The 22,209-nt window shown below is 43.4% G+C and overlaps 1 protein-coding gene across 2 annotated transcripts in view; it reads right to left on the minus strand.

The window, feature by feature from the left end:
• Positions 1–21,300, minus strand: part of SLC38A1 (solute carrier family 38 member 1) — a 37,825-nt gene extending 16,525 nt beyond the window's left edge. Inside the window, exons 1-4 of one of the 2 annotated variants that reach the window (XM_085043837.1) lie at positions 21,039–21,300; positions 11,874–12,086; positions 3,361–3,436; positions 2,677–2,792 (exon numbers count right to left, since the gene is read on the minus strand). In XM_085043837.1, the coding sequence (XP_084899963.1) occupies positions 2,677–2,792; positions 3,361–3,436; positions 11,874–11,992 (311 nt within the window). In that variant the 5' untranslated portion in view covers positions 11,993–12,086; positions 21,039–21,300. Of the gene's footprint in view, positions 1–2,676; positions 2,793–3,360; positions 3,437–11,873; positions 12,087–20,168; positions 20,275–21,038 lie in introns of those variants that run through there. The other variant, XM_085043846.1, reaches the window with a different exon arrangement.
• Positions 21,301–22,209: the final 909 nt, after the last annotated feature.

Here is a 22,209-nt window from a genome sequence, read left to right on the forward strand (position 1 = left end):
AGCAAGGTTTTTCAGATCACGTGCACTGCTGGGCTAAATGCAGGCTGAAAGCACCTTGTGCTTGGCTAGCCCACATTCCTCTGCAACATGAGCCATCACTTTGGTCCTGGCTCTCCAGGATGAAACCACAAGCAGCAACAACTGCTCTTGCCATCCCCAGGCGGCCCAGCTCATCTCTAACTTCCTAAACTTTTTGTGTTATCTTTCCGTAGCAAAGTTTCTCTCCTTTTGCATGCAGGAAATATTGCTCTCTCTTGGTTTAGGCTGTAGTTATCAATAACACTGGGATTAAGTTCCTCTGAGTTCCTACCTCAGTAATTTTGCCGAGAAAATACAATGCTTTGTAATGGCACCGTTAAGCAAATAAGATGTGTCATTATCATGTTTATTTTGCACATCTTATGCCTAGGATATCAGATCTGAATTGATCCAGATGTTCATAGCAGTGCACACTTTACACTGCAGGAGCCCAGAAGTTGTGAGAGTGGAAATCAGGCTGGGTCTGCTTTGTTAGCGCTGAAAATGAATGCTCCCTTAATTTTCCTGCATCTGCTTTTTAATTTTACAAGATGGTGCATGCCAATACTGGATAAAGCAACCTAGAACTTTCCAGAACTGTAGTACTCAAAAGCAGTGAATTTAAGTTCTTTCTCATGTGCAAAAAGCAGTGAAAGTATTGTTAGGATTCCAATCACCTGCAAAGCAGAAATTATCTACCTGTGACAGTGACAGCAGAACTATACATTTATGGGAAAAAAGTATTGAATTAGAGCGTAAGAAAAAGTCTAACACTAATGGACTAGGTTTAATGCTCAGATTATTGCATGAAAGCAGAACATTTAAACTGGTTCAACTTTCAAGCATAACTACAGACACCACGTTAGGATCCTGCATCTCTAGGCTTCAAAAAGGGAAGTTCTGCTGGCCTGCTCAGTTAGGTCCTGCTAACGTACTTCCTTTGATCTCAGCTGGCTGCTCTATCTCAAGGCCAACAGATCTAAAGGCATCATAAAGCTGACAAAAACCATTACCCACTTTTAAATACACACAGTTAATTCTATAGAGAACAATGCTGTCATTTACGGTATAAAATCTCTACATTCATGTTTGACAGTTTTTTGTGTAATGGGTTGATACAGATCTACAAACTTGCTACTCAGGTCGAGCTCAGTCACCAATACACATTGCCAGAAATTTCTCTGCTGTTCACATCACCTGTCTGATCTACTTCATTTAAAAGAAACTGCATTTTTACATCCTTTAGAACACATTTCACTTAACTCTCATGAAAAAGTGATGAAAGAATGAGAAGAGAACGGGATTATAGAAAACTAAAGCAGTAAGGAAAAACTGAGGCTTCTCCTTGGCTGAGACCCTATTTTCACAGAAGAGGTGACAAGGCTGAAAAGAAGCAACTTTCCTTTCTCTCCTTATAGCACTTATTGCACCAGTACAAACTATACACCAGTTTGTACTCTCAGAGATGGAGCACGGGTGGAGTATTACATACAGGTTAGGGTACTAGTAAAAAAAGCAGCAAAAATAAAATAAACTCTGTCACTCTGCTAACAAAAGATGTAAATTACAGTCCAGGTACTTTACAACCTAGCTTAACGACAACACAATTCTGAGACGTTCTATGTTTTTAAAGTAAATGGATAAGCTCCTTGGATTATTCCTAAATTTTACCCAACTACAGCAAACTGTAAGCTAGCAGCACGGATCTTGCACATCCTGGCACAAAACCCCAGAGCAGATGGCTATACGTACCACTTTGGCCATCTACTCTGCTTTATACAGGACTCATATTATGTATTTCCCAAAATCCTACGAAATAACAAAAGTTCTATATTTTTAGATTTGGCATTCAAGAAATTACATCTCTTTAGAGCAATCTGTAAACTCAATAACTATGCCGAATAGTTCTCAAACATTGTAAATTATTGTATTTCTTCCCTCAATGAACATTTATCATTGAAATCTGCACACAATTCCCAACTGATTCGTAACAATCACTTTTTACAATGAAACATCTCATACTGAATAACACTGTCTTAGTCATTCAATGGCACTATTTTATTTTTAAACTATTAAATTCCCCTTTATAAAAAGCCTCTTTTTTTTCTTTTTTTCCCCTGGAGTTAAGTAGTCTACCTCAGTTCTTTTCTATACTAAAATCTTAGCTATATTTATGTTGGCTTTCAAGGACTCTCACATAAGAAACTGAAGAAACTGTGGGAGTGAGATGAAAATATTACATGTAACATATGAAGGAATATAAATATTCTTGATTTTAAAAAGTGTTTATTGCATCATGCTTTGTAGAAACACTGGAGATCCTGTGACACAAATAAGAATTAGGTACTATCCCACTGCAACTATTACTACTGAATATTTTTGATGTCTATGTAGCTTGCGGAGCACAGGAAAAATCCCTGTCTAGGTTTGTAGTAAATAACATGGACTTAATTTTCTCTAGCACTATAAGTAGTGGCTTTTTCCCCAAACACATTTGACTGACGAAAAAGTCTGAAATTTGTAGCTAATATTTTCAGGCTTGAATGCTGTACTTGATTACAGATGAACTATAAATCCCTCCACTTGCTGGCAGTGCACACATTCTTTAAACACAGTGAAATTCCATGGAGATCAGCCACTCACCACATAAATACTTACAGAAAAAGTAGAATTCCCGTGTTGGCCAAGGCAAAAGCAAGACCCAAAATCCCACTGCCCATAATTGCATTGCTAAGGTTGAAGACAGACATTCCCAGCGAAGTAGTTCCTGGGATCTGGAGAAGTAAAGACATATGTGTCAGCAACAGCTTGAACAGAGCAGGGAAATGCACCTCTGCTGCAAACCCCATGTTTTGTGATTATCAAACATAAGTAACTACTGCCATGGAAATGACTTAATAAGAATTGGTTTGAAAAAGGAGAAAGCATCACTGGACTCTGTCACAGCTGCACTGCTTGCTGCCCAATACATTTTACAAACTGACGTAAATCATACAGGCAACACACAGCTCATACTGCACTTTCAATTTCAAACCCCATCTTTCACTACACCTGAGAAACATCCCAGGTGTGCAATTTATATACGGTAAAGCCATAAGGAACCACCACAACTTCCTGCCCAACACAGGCCAGAGGGATTGCATTGTGGCAACCCAACCAATATGCTTGGGGGTTTTGTTTTGGGGTTTCATTTAAGTACTGATCCCAGGCAGTTCCTGTTGGAAATTGAATTCACTTACAGTTGTGTGTGCCTGGCACTTTTGAAGACAATGTCTAAAGGGCTTTCACATACACAACATGCAGTTCATTTTAACAGGGAACAGAACAGTGAGAGAGACTTACATATTCATCACATTTCTTCTTCTCCAGGTGGCTGTTCGTGAGACTTCTTCTACTTTCTCGATCCGAAATAAACTTGCTGAAAGAAGTCAGAGGATTTATTTCCAGCAAGTGCTTAGAAAATGTGAACACATTAATTCCATAAGCAGCATGTGATTACAAAATACACATGTAAAAACTGTATGTGAAAAGAGGTCAAACTCATAACTGTTCAGTGAGCCAGATTATGTCTCACTGATGCAGTGTACAGTGGACATCAATAAAAGTTAACACTAGCACAAGATCAGAATAAATGTGTATATATACAAAGTGGTCTTTTAGGCTATTTAGTAAAGCAGCACAACCAACTTGGTGGATGGGAAAGTAATTTGTTTGCACAGATGCTAAGAGGAGATATTTCTTCAGGATCCTGTAGAGGCACATGTGATTGGTACCCCCCTGCTCCCAGCCCCTGCATGTGGGGTGAGCGTAACTAACACCACTCTGTAAGGCAAGCAGCGGTTCTGTGAGGCTGAGTGCATTGTTTTTATTCCCTTCCCTCATTATCAGGCCCTGAAAGTCCTGTGAAGCAAGCAGACAAATCAAACAGATTTCTTCTTCCCCTCCATATTGACCTCAAGACTCCTGGGCGCCAGCTCAATTACTCCCTTCCTTGCCAGGCTGGAAGGTCCCAGGCACATGGCCCACCAGGCAGTGGGGATGACCCCTCCACAGAAGAGAGAAGTCTAACAGCATCCTGAGCACCGACTGTAGAATTAAGAAGTTATGAGTCCCAAGTGGGGAACTTGGGACTGCAGCTGCTGCTGGCCAGAGACAACCCTTGTCCTCTGCATCCTCCAAGGACTAAGGGAGTGACTTATACTCTTTTATATGATTTTTGAGTTTTGGTTATGATTGTGTACTGACACAATAAACCATGTATTAGCATTTGATTCTATCTGCTGAGGGTCCAGGTGATTAGAAATCATAAGTCAAATTGTACTATAAATCCTGTTTTATGCTACTTATCGATTGTACTGCATTGATTCTGCTTGCTGAAATCCTGTGCCATTCTAATAAATAAATTCTGTGCTACACTAATCATAGCACCCTGCTAAAAAATTAAAACTTTAATTGTAACTATGAATTACTGGCATCATCATTTTGACAAGGATCCCTAAAAGACTTCATCTGTCCCCTCACTGTCAGGTGGCACTGCAAAACCCTACATTGCGACCAAAACCCTAAGTTGCCATGTAGGGCTGGTATGCCTGGAGTTTAAAGCAGGAAGATGTGCCACACATGCCATGGTGCCTGGACAATCCTGAACCAGGCAACCTGTTCTCTGGTGCATTGACCTGGGCTACTGGATTTCCATGTAAGTGTCTTTCAAAACTCAATGCTGAATTTGTCATACTGCAAAATTAAACACTTCTGTGCAGGGGAACATAGAATAAAGAGCTTTTATTTCCCTTTATCCTTTACTTGTTCTGTGTCCTTGATGTATCCACATTTAGGAACTTACTGTCCTCCTGTGGCTGTGCTGGCATCCTTGGGATTTACGACACTTCTGATTTGGATGAGCTGTTATTTTCTCGCAGATCTTCTCTTCAGCAAACATTTCAATTTGTATAAAGCATTCTTTCAGCTTTTCATCTCTTGAAGGTTTATGCACAATTAAGTCCCTGGCATCTTTGTTAATCCACAGATGGCTCTTAGTCTGCACTGGCCTCAGCCATCGTACATGTTGTTACAATCCAGTTTAAATACAGAAGAGCAATGAAAGCTAAGCCTCTGTGAATAAAATGGATCAAACCCAGAAAGGTTCGAAATGGACCCAAAAACATGATTAAAACCAAACGAGGTTAGATGTTGGTGCCAAAAAAAAAGGATGTATTTTATTTAATAGTAAAAGAGGCAAAGAGAAAGAAAGAGAAAAGAAAGAAATAGAAAAAGAGCTGTGTGTGGGGGGAGAGAGTGACAGGGATTAGAAAGAAACATATCACCCTGCCGGGGTCCCAACAATGCCTCATTGCTCCCCTCCATCCGGTCTTCTGGGTGGCGAGGGTCCCCTGCCATCGCTGCCACACTGAAGAGTGTAGAACCCAGTGGATTAATATACTTTTTGGGCAGGTGGGAATGCCCATGTGTCTCCCCCGCAGGGGTCAAGGTTTGACAGTGTGCCTTGCAACACTGTGGATCTGTTGCATCATCTCTGGTGTAGGGTCTGCGGATCCCTTTGGGGGGGCCTTTGATGGGCCATGACACCCCTCAGCTGTCCTTCATGTGGATAAGCTTTTTTCGGGGTGAAGGAGGCCCTGCAGCTGAGCTCCTCTACACGACGCCCTGTGGTCTCCACCTCGAAGGTGCTAAGCATGCTAACTCTGTGAATGCATTCTGTTCTTTGAGTCACTTTATCTTATCTCCATCAGCGAGCAGTCCAGGGCCTCAGTCAGAAGGCTTACTTAGACGTAGTGGCCTTCTCTGCAGGTTTTGTAATAGTTTTGCTATAATAGGCCAAAGTTCTTCATGAAAATGTTTAAGTCATAAAGTACAACATTTCAGTCTCTGTCACACGTCACATTCCTGACCAAGGGCCGTCACCAAGAGTCAGAGACCATTTGAGCTGTAGGTACATGAAGCTGTATCTTCTTAAACTGAAACAGACAAACAACACTGAACACAAACAGCAGCACTGCTGGTCCTTTCCCACAGTGGGGAATATCTACTGGCCAAGGATGTACAGCCCAAACTGTGACTCAAGATTGTGCACCATCTCAGTACATCCAGAGGTACTCAGGTTGGTAATAAATCCATGAACTTGTAAAGACAGAGCTTGAGCAAACTTCCCTACTGCCCCAGCTGTGGCCTAATTACTAGTGATATATATGCTAGCACAGCTTCTAAGGCTATGCCAAAATCACGCAGCTATAATGCTGCTGACTTGGCTTCCACAGCTGACACACTGGGCCTTGTGTCTTGAACATTTTGTGTTTATGCTTTAAATCCAGGCATTGCTGGCAAAATGCAAATAGTATTTTAGCTGGGTTTTTTTTCAATTTTGTCTCCTACCCATTGGTCTGCTTTGATTTCCTTTTAATCAATAAAAAGAACTATAGACTTTGCCTGCATTTTTAAAATACTAACTTCAGCAACTAATTTGCTGCAAAATATAGACATGATGTCAGATTTACCAGCCCTAACACAGTTGGAATAGATGGCTGAACCTCTCCCACCATTTTAAGAAGTGAAAAGCAACCACTTCTAAGATAGACTGATCCAAAATTGGCTTTCCAAAGCTCACCTTGTAGGTATTTCATCCTCATGGAATAAAATTTCAACCTCATTCAGAGCATGTGCTTTTTCATGTCTGTTTAAAGCCCATCCCTTGAACGCAGGCAGCAGAGTGTGAACAGTTTGAAAAAGACATTCCGGCTCTCTCTCGAAACACCCTGCAGGCAATTTGTACAGGCAGGAGCACAGAGAAGAGTTTTGTCTCTTTTGGATTTGTAACTGCTGCTGGGAACATCTGTGGACTTTGCCTTCTTCTGTCATTTATGGAGACCATGTGTCATTTTAGATTTTGTCAAGAGTTAGGACAGAAGTCACTAGTCTGCTCCCCCAGTTCTGCTCATCCCCCTGCAGCCCATTCCCCCTTAATAATTACAAAAATAACAAATTTGTAGATACTATTATTACTGCCTTCTGGTATTAAAGTTCCATGAAAGTTATTGTTAAAAAACTAATACACAGTAAAGACAACACGTGAGTAACATTGCTTGAATATAAAAGTGACCGTGGGACTTTCCATTAGAATACTTCTGACAGAATAAACAGCTTCGGCAAAGCTGGCATCTTCCATGGCCAACAAACATGTTATTTCCTTCTGAATGGGGCTTTGAGAGAACCAGTCTGATTTGATAAATTGATCAAAAGTACTTTCTTCTGAGCTAGGCTGGGCAGCAAGCCCACTCCATTTTTACTGTAGAACTATCTCCTGTTACAAGCTGGGCTCCTCATCCACCCCACATTTCCCACATCACACTGAATTTTTCTCCTTTTTTGCTGTGTGATGTGTACAGGAGGGCAAAGTCAGACATGGGAATGTGACTACGGGGCTCCTAAACCATGAGGTACATAGCATTGAGCCCAGCTTTTTTACAGAGAGCTTCCCAGTCTCTGCCTCCCAGCCCCAGGACAGCTCAGCAGTGATGCATTACAGGGGGATGTGGGGTCTGCCTGTGCTGCATTTGCTGTTGCAGCCAACTTAACCTGCAAGTCCAGAGGAGACATTTGCACTGGGACAACGTTTGGTACAACCATATCACATGACAGACAATAAATACAGAATATTACTGATCTTAAATGAAAGAAAAATAAAATAATAAAAAAAAAAAGTAGGGTGGAAGGTAATCCAATGAATTCAACAGAAACAAACTTTCCCAAGATACTGCTTTTTATAAACATTTTTCTCATTTCAGGATATTTTTCTCCCTATAGTATATGAAAGGAAACATATGCCAGAATACTGGAATTTCTAGTTAAGCTGTGACATGCATCTGCTCTACTTAACAGACGTGCATAGAAAACAAGCCATTCATTGTCACAGAATGTTATATATTTGACCTTTATGAATATGACACAAATGAAGTGAAATGCCTGTTTACGCCAAGCTCTCCCAGCCCTCCCTAGGATCAGAGACCACTGTGAGAGGTGCTGTGGCAATGCACTGTAGGACTGTCTGTGCCACCAAAGCTTTGAGACTCCCTGACAAGCATGAAATCCATTTGCACTGTTTGCTGCCTTCATTTCAAATGCTTTACTCATCATTAAAAGACATAAGATGTTCTTATGCACCTCTGCTTTACTGTTGTGTTTCCTGTATCACAGCTGAGTATGAACAGACTATACGAAATTTTTCAGATACATTAATAAAATATCCTGGCCAAGATATAATGAGCTCATCCTTGTGATGAATGAAACCTCACAGTTGACTGGGAAAGAATATCTCAATCTAATTATTTTCCTGGTTTGATTTAGTGCGAAGTAGAAACTTAGCCTTATTGATAGAGTGGTTTAAAAAGGATGAAGGTAAACTATGGATTCCAAATTTAATTTATTAAAGGACTTCAATGAGAAATATTTGATTAAGGTGATACCCCCAAGCTAACCACTTTGGCTAAGCAGAGTTAGCCAAAAACCATTTAGCCATCTCGGATACGTTTAAACATAATTAAGTTAAAATCGTATTTTACAATGTCTTAAACATTTGTTAGGGAAAGCCAGTTTTGCCAAGATGACAGAACTTTATCCTTAGGCAGCCTCTTAAACTGCATGCTAACTTAACTAGTGGCAAAGATTTCCAGGGCAGGCAGGAACAAGAAATGCAGAAGAAACCTTGCTCTGACTTACACTATGGAACTTGGACCAGATCTTGGTATACCTACTAACAACCTTGTTAACTGAACAAGGGGTGCTGGTAACTTACTAGCAGCTGCAAACTAAGACAGGCATTCAGATATCAGCTTCCTGAGGGCATTGTCATAGTTAAGGAGTAAGTTATCTAAATACTGATTTACAATTATGTGAAGAGATGGCAAAGTTTTATAGCCAGGAGACATAGTTAAAAGTCACCAAATCCATGTCTGGATTTGATGCAAATCTATGAATTGACATTCCCAGAAGACATTACCACTCAACATTTGCATACAAAGAAAAACCCCTTTCAGTACAGTCTCATCCAAACAACATCTCCTCCCTAAATATTTAGGCCCAGAAAAGGCTGGAAAGCTAACAGAATCTATAGGACTCTCTTCCAAGATCAAGAAATATTTGAAGTTTACAACCAGATTTGGAATCCTCTTCTACCATCTCCAAAAGACCCTTAAAAACATTGCTCTATACTGAGTTTGAAAAACTATGTGTGGAGAGAAAAAAATGTTTAAAATTAAATACAGAGTGCAAAATCAAACAGGTCCAAACAACAAAAAAATAAGCTAGTTGAAAATTACAGATCTAATCTAAAGCCCAAGTGAAATCAACAGAAAAAGTCCCACTGATTTTGATGGCCTTTGGAGTTTTACAAGGCCTCACATCATGTGCCAGGCAGCACAAAACATGTTATTCCCTATGCCTGTTAACCTCTTATTCCATGGAAAAGAGGTGTTTGCCAAAATAGTCATAGAAAGGGACTAACCACATCCTTTCAGGATGCGTTCAGCACAGGTGCAGAGCAGCACACATCCGCCTGCTCGTCACACGTGATGGCACGGAGATGCTTGCAGAGGGCAGCAGCTGTGGGGGGCTCACTGACAGCCTCAGCCCCAGGGGATGTTGGCAGGGCTGCACTGATGCCAACGTGCTGCTGCACTGGAAGCTGTGGTCCGTGCAAGCTGCCATCAAACTTGTGGTTTGGACATGGAGGGGAACATGAACAAACTGCAATATACAGAGCAAACAGCCACGTGTGGGATGCAAGTAGCTGACCCATGAGTGCCTTGGCAGAGGGATGAGAGAACCATAATAGGCTGTATCCTATTGCCAAATGATAGATCTTCCTTCTGCAGAGGAAGAAAGTTCTCCACAAAGGAACAGAAAATTGTGGAATATGTTAATTGGCCCTAAGAGCCAGAACAGTAATCAGAAATTCTGCCTCTGAGCTTCTGACCCTCTTTCCTCATTCCACTTTTCTTCCTTTTGCAGGCAGTCTGGATTCAGATCTTGCCACGCTTACTATGCCCTAACTCCACAAAGCACATTGTGAGCACATTGTGAGCACATTCAACACGCTCCTTCCCCACCCTCCATAAACATTCACTGAGACATGAAGCGCTAACAGGGTTTTTCCCTGTAACAGTTACTGGTGGCATCAGCCAAAGTGCTGGGGAGGCACAGCCAGCCCGGTATAGCCACTCCTTGTCTCAAGGATATAAATCCTCGACAGGCTCCAGGGAGTGAATTTACCACTGTCAGCCCCTAAGCTCCTCTCCTTAGGACATGAACCAGCAGGAAAGCAAGCAGGTTTATACTGGAACTGTTTTGTTTTGGCAAACTTGCAGGGTTTTTTTGTCTTGCTCTTGCCTTTTCTCTTTTTTATGTTTTTTTTTTTTTTTTTTTACAGAAGTGGTTTGTGTTTCGTTTTGGCACTTTCCATCAAAGCAGTTGCATCAGAAAATTCCTGACCAGCTCTAATCTTCATCAGCACAGCTGCTGCGGTCACAGCACCACCCACCCTGCTGGTGGCCCCAGGACTTCCCTGGGGCGGGCTGTGGGGTCAGGCTGGCACTCTCCTGCCTGGGGGTTCCACCCACACCACCAGCCGAGCCCCCTGCTCTGTCCCACGGAACGGCTGGCTGGTTTTGCTACCGAATGCTGTGGACAATGCAGGGTGCTTATTCCCACACCTGTCACCAAGATCCTTGTCCACCCACACCCTTGCGAGTCCCATGACTGACTGTAACCTCACTTGGGGAAAAAAAAGCTCTGAATTTTGTTTTAACATTAGAAAGTGAGTTTGTCATGTAGCCAGAGAAGATGCTGCCAAAAGGAAGAAAGGGCAAGAGAAGAAAATTTTAAAGACCATAACCATAGGTGGTGGCAGCCCCACAGCAGAGAGCAGAATCATGTGCCGGCACAGGCTTCCCAGCAGGGGTGGATCCCCATGCAGGTACTGACTGGCCCTGTGCTCCACCTTAGTTTGCAATATTTGAACAGGAAGTTTGATCAAAATAGAGCTTCCTATTTTACAGCTCACAAAATACAAACAGGGTCTGTCAGCAGGTCTTCGCTGTAAACTGGATGGCTCAGCACCTGTTGAAGGCTGGCAGAAGGGCAGGAGAAATGCTCTCTGGTGGAAATGGCAGCTCTTCAGAAATGAAAGCTGAGAGAAGAAGCTGATAGAAAGCTGATAGAAAAAGCCAACAGCCTAATAATTGTACCGATAGTAATTGTAACTTACAATTTTCACCAATATTGATGCATTTTTTAAACTTGATCTGAGTTAGGTGTAAGACTGTTTTACTATCTTCTTGCCACCTCTGCCTCAAGGGAGCAAACTGCTGTCCAGTTTATCTTGCCAAATTGCAAATATGGACTGGAACAACATTTGCTGCCAACCACACCAATCGTAACTCCCCAGAAGCTTGGATACATGGAGGTGGCCAGACAGGTTAAAACTGTTGTATCAGAGATCAAAGGTCAACTAAGCGACTTGTCCAAAATTACACCACTGTATTGTTATTACCTCTTTGCTGTGTGCACACAGACATTTCAAAATGTTGGCTTTTTGCTACATTATATGTTTGTGAATTTTATTAGACTGATTTGAAATATTCAAAACGATGAATAAATTGCTACTCTGTTTGCTTTATCTGCTATTGCAGCCTATGCCCAACAGATGTTACGTATGAAATTCAAATTACATCTTCAAATGGAGCATGACTTGGTAATGAATAATTCAAGACATATAATGAAAATTAGAATGCTGTTTTAAACAGTGTGTTTCTTAGCAGAGGAAACGTCAGTGGAAAAATACTCACCTATTTATCTGGCCATTCTCCACCTCTGTGAAATCATTGGAATCATTGCTGATGTTATCATCTTCAGGGACAGTCATATTCTGCAATTCAGTCAGCTCTAATCCAGCTTTGAAATGCATGTTGGGGGAGGAACTGTGCCTATCCAAGTGGTTCTTCAAATACTAGTGTTCAGTTGGTATCTTGTGAGTAAACTGTTGCCACAGTGTCAGCAACCTAAATAAAACAAAAGAAAATATCCAAGATGTATGCCATTGTCGCTGTTGAGCAGCTAGCAGAGTAATGAAAGCACCAGTTCTCAGTGGCAAGAAGGAATGACCTTTATTGTTCTGATTTCATCATATATATAGAGTTTTCAAAAGTCACCCAGATTGGTCAGTCAGAAGCTTTCCCCCAGGCCTGATTGGCCAGGCCTGCACTGTCCAAGTTCTGGGACACTGTTCCAATAACATCCAAACTTTATCTTTATTTATAAAACACAAGAAGAATTCTCGTGGGAAAAACCTGTGCCAGCCACATGCCATCAACAGCAGGCACTATCATCAGAAGAAACGAGTGAAACCTGCGCAGGAGGGACCATCCATACCAACCAATTTTGTACTGTTAGACAGACCTCAGGTTATGAGCTAAACGCATTGCACAACAGTAGTAACCTTGAATGTCTTGATGAGATCAACCTTACTAACCTTACAAATTTATCCTGTCCTGCAATCAGTTGCTGAAGACAGTATTTTTAAAAAAAACTAATGAGTAAGCCAAGCCTGTTTGTTTCAGGAAAAAGATGAACCTCCTGCAAATTAGGGAATAAAAATTATTTGCTTGTCCAAGTCCCAGTTTGATATTTGGTGTTTGTCTTCCGTGTGTTCTCCATTCTCACTTGAAAATATAAAATACATGTCCATGCTGATGCTGAGTGGGATAGAAGGAGGGACAGTGTTATCCCAGTACTCTGTTCTACTGTGTTCCCACTTAATGATTTTTGGGAAAACAGAGATGCAGAGGATGCTTTAAGTTTTTGTATGGTTAAACTCGTTAAGAACAAGGAGAGAAACAGAAAAAACCCAAATCCCTAAGCCCATGTATCACAGAAAGAAAAGAGCAATGTGTACCTTGTGTCAAGCAGTTATTATCTAGAGATCAGGTGATCTCCCCTCTGATAGATGTGTTCCATGAAATCACTGAGAGTAACACCAAAGGCAGATCAGAGAAGTCTGCTACAGTGACACACTTCCTCATCAGCAATGCAAATCAACTGAAAGACCAATATTTTCCGGAGTCCAACCTCTCTCGGCTGAGCTACAACTCCAGCGTGGTAGTGAGGCAACAGCATGTTACTCACAAACAAGCTCCTGCACCACAACTCTCTCAATTCCCATTCTGTGAATGAATTTCCTACAGTATTGACAAAACAACTATTCAGCCTGGGGTACATGGTGAACCTTCAGATGCCAGATTAATTTGGGGATATTTTTAAATTCCTAGGGCTACCTCAAAGCCATCAAACTGCTTGCATGCAACCAAAGAGCCTTGAGCATCCCCAGCTCTTGTAGGGCGAGACAGGAGGATGTAGTTCACTTGTTCAGTTATGACATCTGGCTGTTTCAAGTTAAGTTTACAGAAGCTAGTACTTCTGCTTTATACCACATCCCTACCACGAAGGAGAAGCTTTGCAAACGAGCAGTTTTTTCCCGGTAAATACTTTCTCAGAAACGCCATTTTAAAGTCTACATGTGCTCTTAACAGCTCCTCAAGGGCCCACCCTGTCCAAACTTCAGGTTTAAAGCCAAGCTTCGAAGCTGACAGCAGGGCAGGATCCCTGCTCTTCTACTGAAGGAGCAGCTAAGCATGGGATTATGGTGGCAGACAGGGCTTGGTGCAAGGCTAGAGTTTGGGGCGTGTGAGCTGGGTACTTTTCAACTCCTCTGCAGAAGAGATTTCCACTACAGATACCAGGAGAAAACTGCTCAAGTATTAAAATTGTTGGCACAATAAAATGTTAAAAAAAAAAATTGATTTAGGCTGCTGATAAATAAATGCAGACTGGCAAGCAGAGGGTGGTTTTAGCATTCTGGAACAGTCTTCCTAAAGGCTGCAGGGATAAAATAGTCTACCTATTTTGGAAGAGAAGCACAATCTTTTTATAAAAGGATAAAGCCACAGGAGACGACGACTGCTGAGGTGGCAAGGACCAAACCCACTGAATCTTGAAGTTTCTTGTGACCATGAGTTCCTAAAATAAACAATTTCTTAAGAGACCTGGCAACCTCTGTACCAGGATCAGTGTCCCCTGGCATTTAAAAACCTGTGTAAAGGTTCACCTGATGTTCAAACAGAGAAGCTTTTCCTTTGGGCACTGTTTTGTATCATGATGCCCAGGAGTATTTTCAGAGCTGCCTTGACATTGCCTATGCTTAATAAATTCCCCATTAAATGTTTCAAAGGCAGGTGCTGAAATTAGCAGCTGTGCAAGGTGTGAGGTAAGCAGCACACGGGAGGGCTGGCTGCACAGCTCACTGATGTGTAGCTCCAGCTTCACCCTCTGCCCCTGTCACTGAAACATTGCACAGCCAGACTGGGGGGAGCACAGCTTGCTGCTTTATTCCCAAGGAAACTTTGTAGTGCAAAAGTGACAAGCTTTGTCTGTTTCAACCAAAACTCTGCTTCTACAGAGAATTAACTAAATGAAGACTTTTCACATGTAGGGACAGGACATGGGGGAATGGCTTTAAACTGAAAGAGGGCAGGTTTAGGTTAGATATTAGGAAGAAATTCTTTACTGTGAGGGTGGTGACACACTGGAACAGGTTGCCCAGAGAAGTTGTGGATGCCCCATCTCTGGAACTGTTCAAGACCAAGTTGGATAGGACTTTGCACAACCTGGTGTAGTGGAAGGTGTCCTAGCCCATAGCAGGGGGGTTGGAATGAGATGATTTTGAAGGTCTTTTCCCACCCAAACCCTCCTATGATTCTCTAAGACAAAGCAAAATCTTAGAGCAAGCTGTGAAGCACCAGCAACCGTTTCAGCAGATTCCATGTTTCAGTCAGATAAGTTGCTCCTGAAGCAGCATGACAGTGGACAATGGGCACATCTTTGAATATGCTTCAGGCTCTTGCTAGCGTAAGTAATTGACTAAAAAATCACCAAAATAAAACCCTGAAACAAATTAAAAAAAATCTTGAATGAAATAATGCATAGCACTTCCAAGTATGAGAAAACCTGATCTCAGTGTCAAAACATGAAGAGGGTGAGGAGAGAATGATGGGGCCAGGAACTGAAGTTTTCATTGTCATAGCATGAACTCATCACAGATCTTTGGCAAAGTAAAACCAACATGTCCTTAGCATCTCCATCTATAAAATTAAGATGGTAGTAGAGACACTAACATTCAGTTTATGAAGCGCTTGAAGATTCAGAGACAAAAGGTGATACAAATGTGGTACCTGGAATAAAACACTATGGAAATCACAAATTTTTTGCAATGATAAGTTTTCCTTAGAGATATACAGAAAAATCCCTTTGTCATTGTGAATTACTCTGAGCAACCTCAACAGTCAATAGAGTACAGATGGTCACAAGAATTTAATCCCCAAATCACCTACTCTAAACTTCAAGCTCACCCATGTGACAAATTGCAGTCTAACTAAAATCTAAAATTCCAAAGGTTAGGGTTCATGCCAACCAGCTTCATTCCCTACAAGTGAAGTGTCCCCTCCAGGCCTGTCACTTGGCCTCTAGAGCAGAGCCTGGCGCTGCTGGAGGACAACCCACTCTGATCCATGGGAGGGGTCTGCAGTCACACTGAGCTGCTCTTCCCTGCAACCGCAATAGCTTTGCTCTGAAAAGGAGATTCAATGCTGGGATAGCTGAAGTAAGCAAGTTGCCACCTCAGGTGTAGGTGCCACTAGTCCTGTGGGAAAAGAAAAAAAAATAAATTGCTTCAACTAATAAAAATTCACCATATGTTGATGCTGAGCTATATTGGAAGCACCAGGGTAGTATTTGTACTTTTACGGCCTTTTCATTGAAGAAATGTCATAAAAGAAATGCAAATAAAAATGCTATGTTGGCAAGAGTTCCTAGGCTGAGCTTTATTCCTAACTCCCATTGAAAGACAGTAAATACCCATGTGAATAGTGACTGCAGAAATCCCAATCACTTTCAGTCACTGTGCCTACTACTCTGTCCAACTTTAAACCTCTCAAAACAAAAACTTCCAGAGATCTGCCATCAAACCTCTCTTTCCAGACATACACATAGTAAATCATAAAGGAGAAATCAGAATTTTGCTCTTACTTCAAATTTTTCTACTCGGATGGGCAAACATTCCTTCTTGGAGAAGGAATCACCCAAAGCGAAAACTAGGAAAGAGCAAACGACCCTTCAAAAGGAACCTCAAGGGTCTGTGTTTGGTAGGTGACCCAGCCCCTCTGTTTAGTAGACAAAGCACTGCCCTGGCCTAGGAGCTTAGCTTTCTGTTTAAACATCCCATGATACATCCTGTAAAACCCTTGTAAAACAGGTAATTTATTTGTTGTGTGCTCCTTGCAGAATATGAGAAATATTACAACTGGTCACAACTTCAGGAGGACTATGAGATGACACAAGAAGATAAAGTGAGTTCATTTTTTTCAAGGACACTGAGACCTTCACAGGCCAGTGTGCCATTAAAACACATTCCAAGAACTGTGGTCATTTTCTCTGTTGACTTCTGAAACATAAAAAAATCCCTGCAACTCCAGTTTTCTGGACTGTTAAAATTCCATAAGAGCAGTAATGGGATCAAAAACTTTGTATTTGAAAAAAATATGGTAATACAGACAATCTAACTTTATTTCTTCTGGTTCATACATGAATCCTTTCTAAGCTGTAGCTGGAAAAGGTGTAATCTGAGAAAATACTTCACTGGAAGTTGTGTTTCTAAAAGGAACATCACCACTCCTGGTAGTAATCATGATGGCTTAATTCACATGCCATTTTTTTTTCCATACCCTGTAAATTGCAGAGGTCAAAAAGTATCATCTTAAGGCACATGGCTGTTCAAAAGCTGACCCAGTATGCGAGAGGATTTGGGTAAGTGGTCAAGCTAGGCACCATCTAGTCCATCTCTGGGTATGGTTTTTGCAATGTGCCCTTTCACACTCACTGGGCACTTCATCCACTGTGCACTTGCCGTGGTCAAACCACCTTGGGGTCAGCAAATATGCAAGACACACTAAGCACTTTTAACTATGGAATTCAAGATAATTTGCTCAAAAGACAAAGTGTGACTCAACTTTCTTCTTAAAGGGAGTTTTGCCAAGAACTCCTCTTGGTTGGTTACAAGTGATCAGAACCCAGCACTTGAGTATCACACCAGCTGTTTCGATTTCTGCAAAGCCTGAGATGTGATATGTGTTTCTTTGCTCATACTTTTGAAAGTTCTTTCAAAGAAGAGCAGTATAACCGGAAAGAAACCACGGATATAAATAATGAAACACTGAGCCTGAAACTCTGTGTACAGACTATTCACTTAAATTACAAAAATCAAGAATAGGCTTTATACATAACAGTATCACATTGAGAGGCGGGGAAGCAACTATCTCCTTTTTGTTCCGCACTAGCGACACCTGACATGAGGAACACAAAGCTCCAGATTTACTCCTCATCTACAGGAAGGACAAAACGGAGAGATTAGAAAAGAACCACTGAGATAATAAAGAGCTTGGAAATTAAAGACTGACTCACATCCACTGAGCAAACATCTGCAGTGCTTGAAATGTCACTGCCTTCAGCTCCTCAGCTCTGCCCCTCTGCAGCAGGCTGCAGCCCCTGGAGCAGTGGAAGGAAGCGGGTTCAGCGCGGCCCCAGAGGTATCCCGGCTGGGCCCAGGGCGCCCCAGAGAAGCAGCAAGGTGCAGGCACACCACGCGGGTCCTGCCCATCGCCAGGATGAGGGCAGCGTGCGGCCGGAAGCCTTGGAGCTGCTGCAACGTCTGCTTGGTGGCTGCAAGGCACCACCTCATCCCCAGGCTGCCCTCTCTCACAGCCCCCAGGCATGCAGGATGGAAACGGTTAAATGATAACACAGGGGTGGGGAAAACAAGGGACTGAAGCCTTGGGAAGGAAGCTCAGAAGAGGATGCTATAAAACACAAGTGATGAGAACAAATGCGGATTGTCAACATTTCTCTTGGCAGTGCGTGACCTTGCGCTGCAACAGGAAAATGTTCCTGCTCTTCCCCCTCGCTCTCCACACTGCCCTTCCATGCTGCCGTAAAGAAAGGGAAGGCAGTCCCAAATTAAGTCTCGACAGGCTACTCAGCTGATCAAAGGCAGGCAAATAAGAAAACATAAAATCCCAGTCTGATTCACCCAGTGATTCATTACTTTAGGCAAAACACTTAAAGATGAGCCATAAAGGAAAATGGTTTTAAGTACATTTTTGTTTTGAGCCCTTCCCAGTCAATTTAGGAAAGGCATTTGGCAGAGGAATATAGTCACATTTTTTCCTGATTATATTTCTTTGTGAAATCCTCTTGACAGTCTTGGTTTTCAGAAGAGATCCCACAACGTACCACCACAAACAAACACACTCTTGTCTTCCACAGAAAGTGGAAATGCTGCACGAGTGGGGCTTCATGGGTCACTGCAACAAAACACACTATCCAGACATATTTGTAAGGGTTAAATAGCAGCTCTGAAATTCCCATTTAAATAAACTTTGTAGTACCGAAGGAAGAATCCTTTGTATAAGTTCACGTGGAACTCAATTCCCTTCTGCCTCAGTTTACAAGTAATTTCTCTGCCTCAGTTTTCCTGACTGTAAGAGACTCAGAGCAATATTTACCTGATAAGCACAGACAAATATCATGAGTGTTAACTGCAAAACATTAAAAAGCTGCCATTTTTCCCAAGAGCAGCTGCTCAAACTTCTTGGATTGGATTTGGGTCACAGCAGTAAGTATCCATCAGAAGGGAAAATTAATTCAGGCTTAAAATATTTAAATATTCCCACAACATCTCACTTGCCTTCACAATACAAGCTTTTAAGTGGTGGTTATTGTCATGCTACTTGCCACACAGATTCCTACCAAAATGAGCAAGGTGCTAAAAAGAGAGAGGAGAGCATAGGAGGAAGGGGAGTTCCATTTCTGCTCAGTCTGCTCTGCTCTTACCCTGCTAAAGAACAAGCTCCCAAAACAGCAAACACAGACAAAATGTAGGACAGAGACCCAGGATGAGCAGCCTGCAAGCACGAAGGCCGAGAGAGCACTGCTTCCCCTCCCATCCTTTAAAACCCTTGTAAAAAGCAGGATCTGTGCACAGGACAATTGATCCTCCATGTTTCACAGCAGCCTGCAGAAAGCCTCAAACAACTCGGGGGATAATCCTGTGCACACGGGTATGTGCAGCTTGGCGCTCACTGCCAACAACTCTAGCCCATTCTCACCCAGGCTGGAGAGCCCAGTTGGTCCAGCTACAGCATGAATAGTCTCAAGTGACAAGACAGAGGATGCTGCAGTGTGCTTCAGTGAAGTGCTCTCTCTATGGTGCCTCTTAAAAAGAAAAAAACCCGACCTTCCAAAAAGGCAAAGTCAAATAGGAGTCACTCAGTACGACAGTGAAGCAGATCCCATTTTAGTCAGTGAATTTCCACCGAGCCTCAGCAGAAGGCCTCTGCTTAACAGCAGTATGGCAGTTTGGAGATTTCATGCAGGTTTTGCAAAGCTGATTTCAGCACTGTTTCAGCAGGGGTTCCTAACCTGGAAAGGGTAGTTATTGATACCTACATCCTTTAGCAACAGATGGAATATCCTTTTAGAGGCTTTTTAAACAAAGTTGGTGTTTTAGTAGCAAATGAAGTAAAATTTAGATGGAGGATGCTGCTTCTTTCTCCCCCTGGAGCTGTTTTTATTTCTGATGTATGAAGGTTAGACTCAGAATGTAGGGGGGGTTTTATTTCGTTTTGTTTTTTATTTCTGGAATATATTTTATCAACTAACAAGTATCTTCTTCTTACACTTTACTTTTAGAACAATGGCTGTTCTATTTTATTTTATCTTTCAAGCACATGTAAAAGCCAAACAAACTTGAAGGTTAACGAGGCACTGCAAAGCACAGGCTCCTATTTCTAATTTGGACTAGAGGTTGGTAGAAATGCCCAACAGCAGTCTGGGACACTGAACAGCCTAAGGACATGAGGTGAGCTCTGTTGCTGGCACAAGGAGACTATAGCTTCACCTCCCATAGAACCAGCTGCAGATCCAGGGTTCCTTTCAGTCCTTCCAATGTCACATAAACAAAGCACGGCTTTACTCACCTCATCGTCTCCTCTTCCACTCGGAGAGAGACACATCCTAGCTACAGGTTGCGTTAGGAACTCTGCAAAACAATGGAACGAGCCCCCTGCCACCAGAGCGAGCTAGATGTCCGCACACGTGAGCCAAAGCACAGCCGAGCACTCACCCCGGCCTCTTTTTGTTCTCGCCTTTGCTCATTACAAGGAGCACCTCAGCTGCTACTCCGAATTCACGGGCCAGCCCGCACACGCGTGCGCGCCGTGGGCCCCGCTGCATTTTCCGAATACCGTGAAACTCGCGCTGGCCCCACGGCAGCGCTGCCTTTAAGGGAAAGGCAGAGCATGCGGGGGCTGCGGCACCCCGACCCGGCCGTCAGCAGGGGCAAGCTCATTTATTATTACTATTATTTTTTTCGCTACCAGCGGGAGCCTGTAGCCGCCGACTGCTAGGTTTTTGTTTTATTTCTGGTGGGGGGGGGGGGTTTGTCTGTGTGTTTGTGGGTTTTTTCCATGCCCGCCTCAGCAGCCGGCTAGGGCAGCATCGCCCCCCGCCTCCAGCGCGCCCCAGCCGCGGGGAGATGCCGCATGGCCGCCCCGTCCCCGCGTCCCCTCCGCCCCGTCCCCGCGTCCCCTCCGCCCCGTCCCCGCGTCCCCTCCGCCCCGCCGGGCTCCCCAGCCCCTCCCGGCTCGCTGCGCGCATTTTTAGCTTAGCGCCGGGCAGCCCCGCGGAAGAGCAGACACGTTTTGCGGGGATTGGGGGAGGGTTGGGCGGCCGGCGGGGACAAAGCGCGGGCGGCGGCAAGCTCCGGGCTCCGGGCCGCGCTGCGCGGAGACAAAGGGTGTGCGGAGAGCCGCGGCCCCATCCCTCCGATCGCGTTAGTTGCTGCCTACCTTCCCCAGGAGCCGCGGGGATCCTCTGAGAAGCGATCCACCCTTTCCGCCGGGAGCCGGCCGGAACACCCCGCCAAATAATTACACGGATAACAGTAAAATTAAATTTAAAAAAAAAAAAAAAAAAAAAAAAAAAGAAGACCAAGAAAGAGGGGCGAGGATGGGGGGAGCAGAATTAAATTGGCGAGGAGGATGTCCTTCCTCCTCCGGCGGCGGGTGTGCTCATGTGGAGGTGGGCGGGCTGGCGGGAGCGTGCAGGGCGCGGGAGCGCGGAGCGCGCCGCCAGGTGCTGCGGGCGGAGGGAGCTCGCCTCGCCTGCCCCCGGGCAGGGGACACGGCTGCGGCAGGGGACACACACACAGCTCCGGGCAGGGGACACACGGGCCCCCGACATCCCAGCTCCCTGGCCGCAGCACCTTTCTTTTTTTAAAAAAAAACAACCAAACAAATTTTTACTCTTTTTACAACAACAGGCAATAATTTTTCTCTCTCTTTTCACGCCACGGCTGGCCACAGGACTACCCCTCCTGGCAGCCAGGCCGGCCGGGTTTTTGAAATGGCTACGGGACATCTGGTATTATCGTGTTACCCTATTTCCTGTTTTGTCATGCAAAATGTATATGCTGGAAATGCTGCCATTTGTGCAAGAGGTCAGAGCATTTCCTGCTGGGGCAAGACACCTTCCTCAAAATCAATGGGGAATTTGATGCACAGATGATTTGCTGTAGCTTGTTATTTCCATACGAATCTCTAGAAAGCATTGTATGAGCTTTTTGGCTTGGAAAAAACTTTTTAAGAGCTAACCTGAAGCAAGGCGGTATTGCAGCTGTCCTTGGCTTCCCCCTCTGCAGAACACATGACTAGCATGGGATATCACAAGGCAAAGAATGACAGGATGGTGGAGCGGGTTTGGGGGCAGTGTGCCTGGCCGCCCATGGAGGGTAATGGCTCCTGGGAAGCTCTCATGGCAATGCTTTCAGAAGCTTATTGAGGTGCTTGCTCTGGAATTTCCACTACCAGGTCTCCTAAATGTCAGGCCAAAAAGGCAGATGACACACATGAAGAATTGTGGTTTTCAGATTTCTGGCTTTGCATATACAAATTGGATTCCTGTTTTGGTGCTTTCATCACATTTTTTTCTCAATAGGGCAGTTCACAGAATCACAGAACA

The sequence above is a fragment of the Lichenostomus cassidix genome, chromosome 1Aa, assembly GCF_008360975.1.
Source record: "Lichenostomus cassidix isolate B80296 chromosome 1Aa, HeHo_3.0, whole genome shotgun sequence".
Classification (NCBI taxonomy): domain Eukaryota; kingdom Metazoa; phylum Chordata; class Aves; order Passeriformes; family Meliphagidae; genus Lichenostomus; species Lichenostomus cassidix.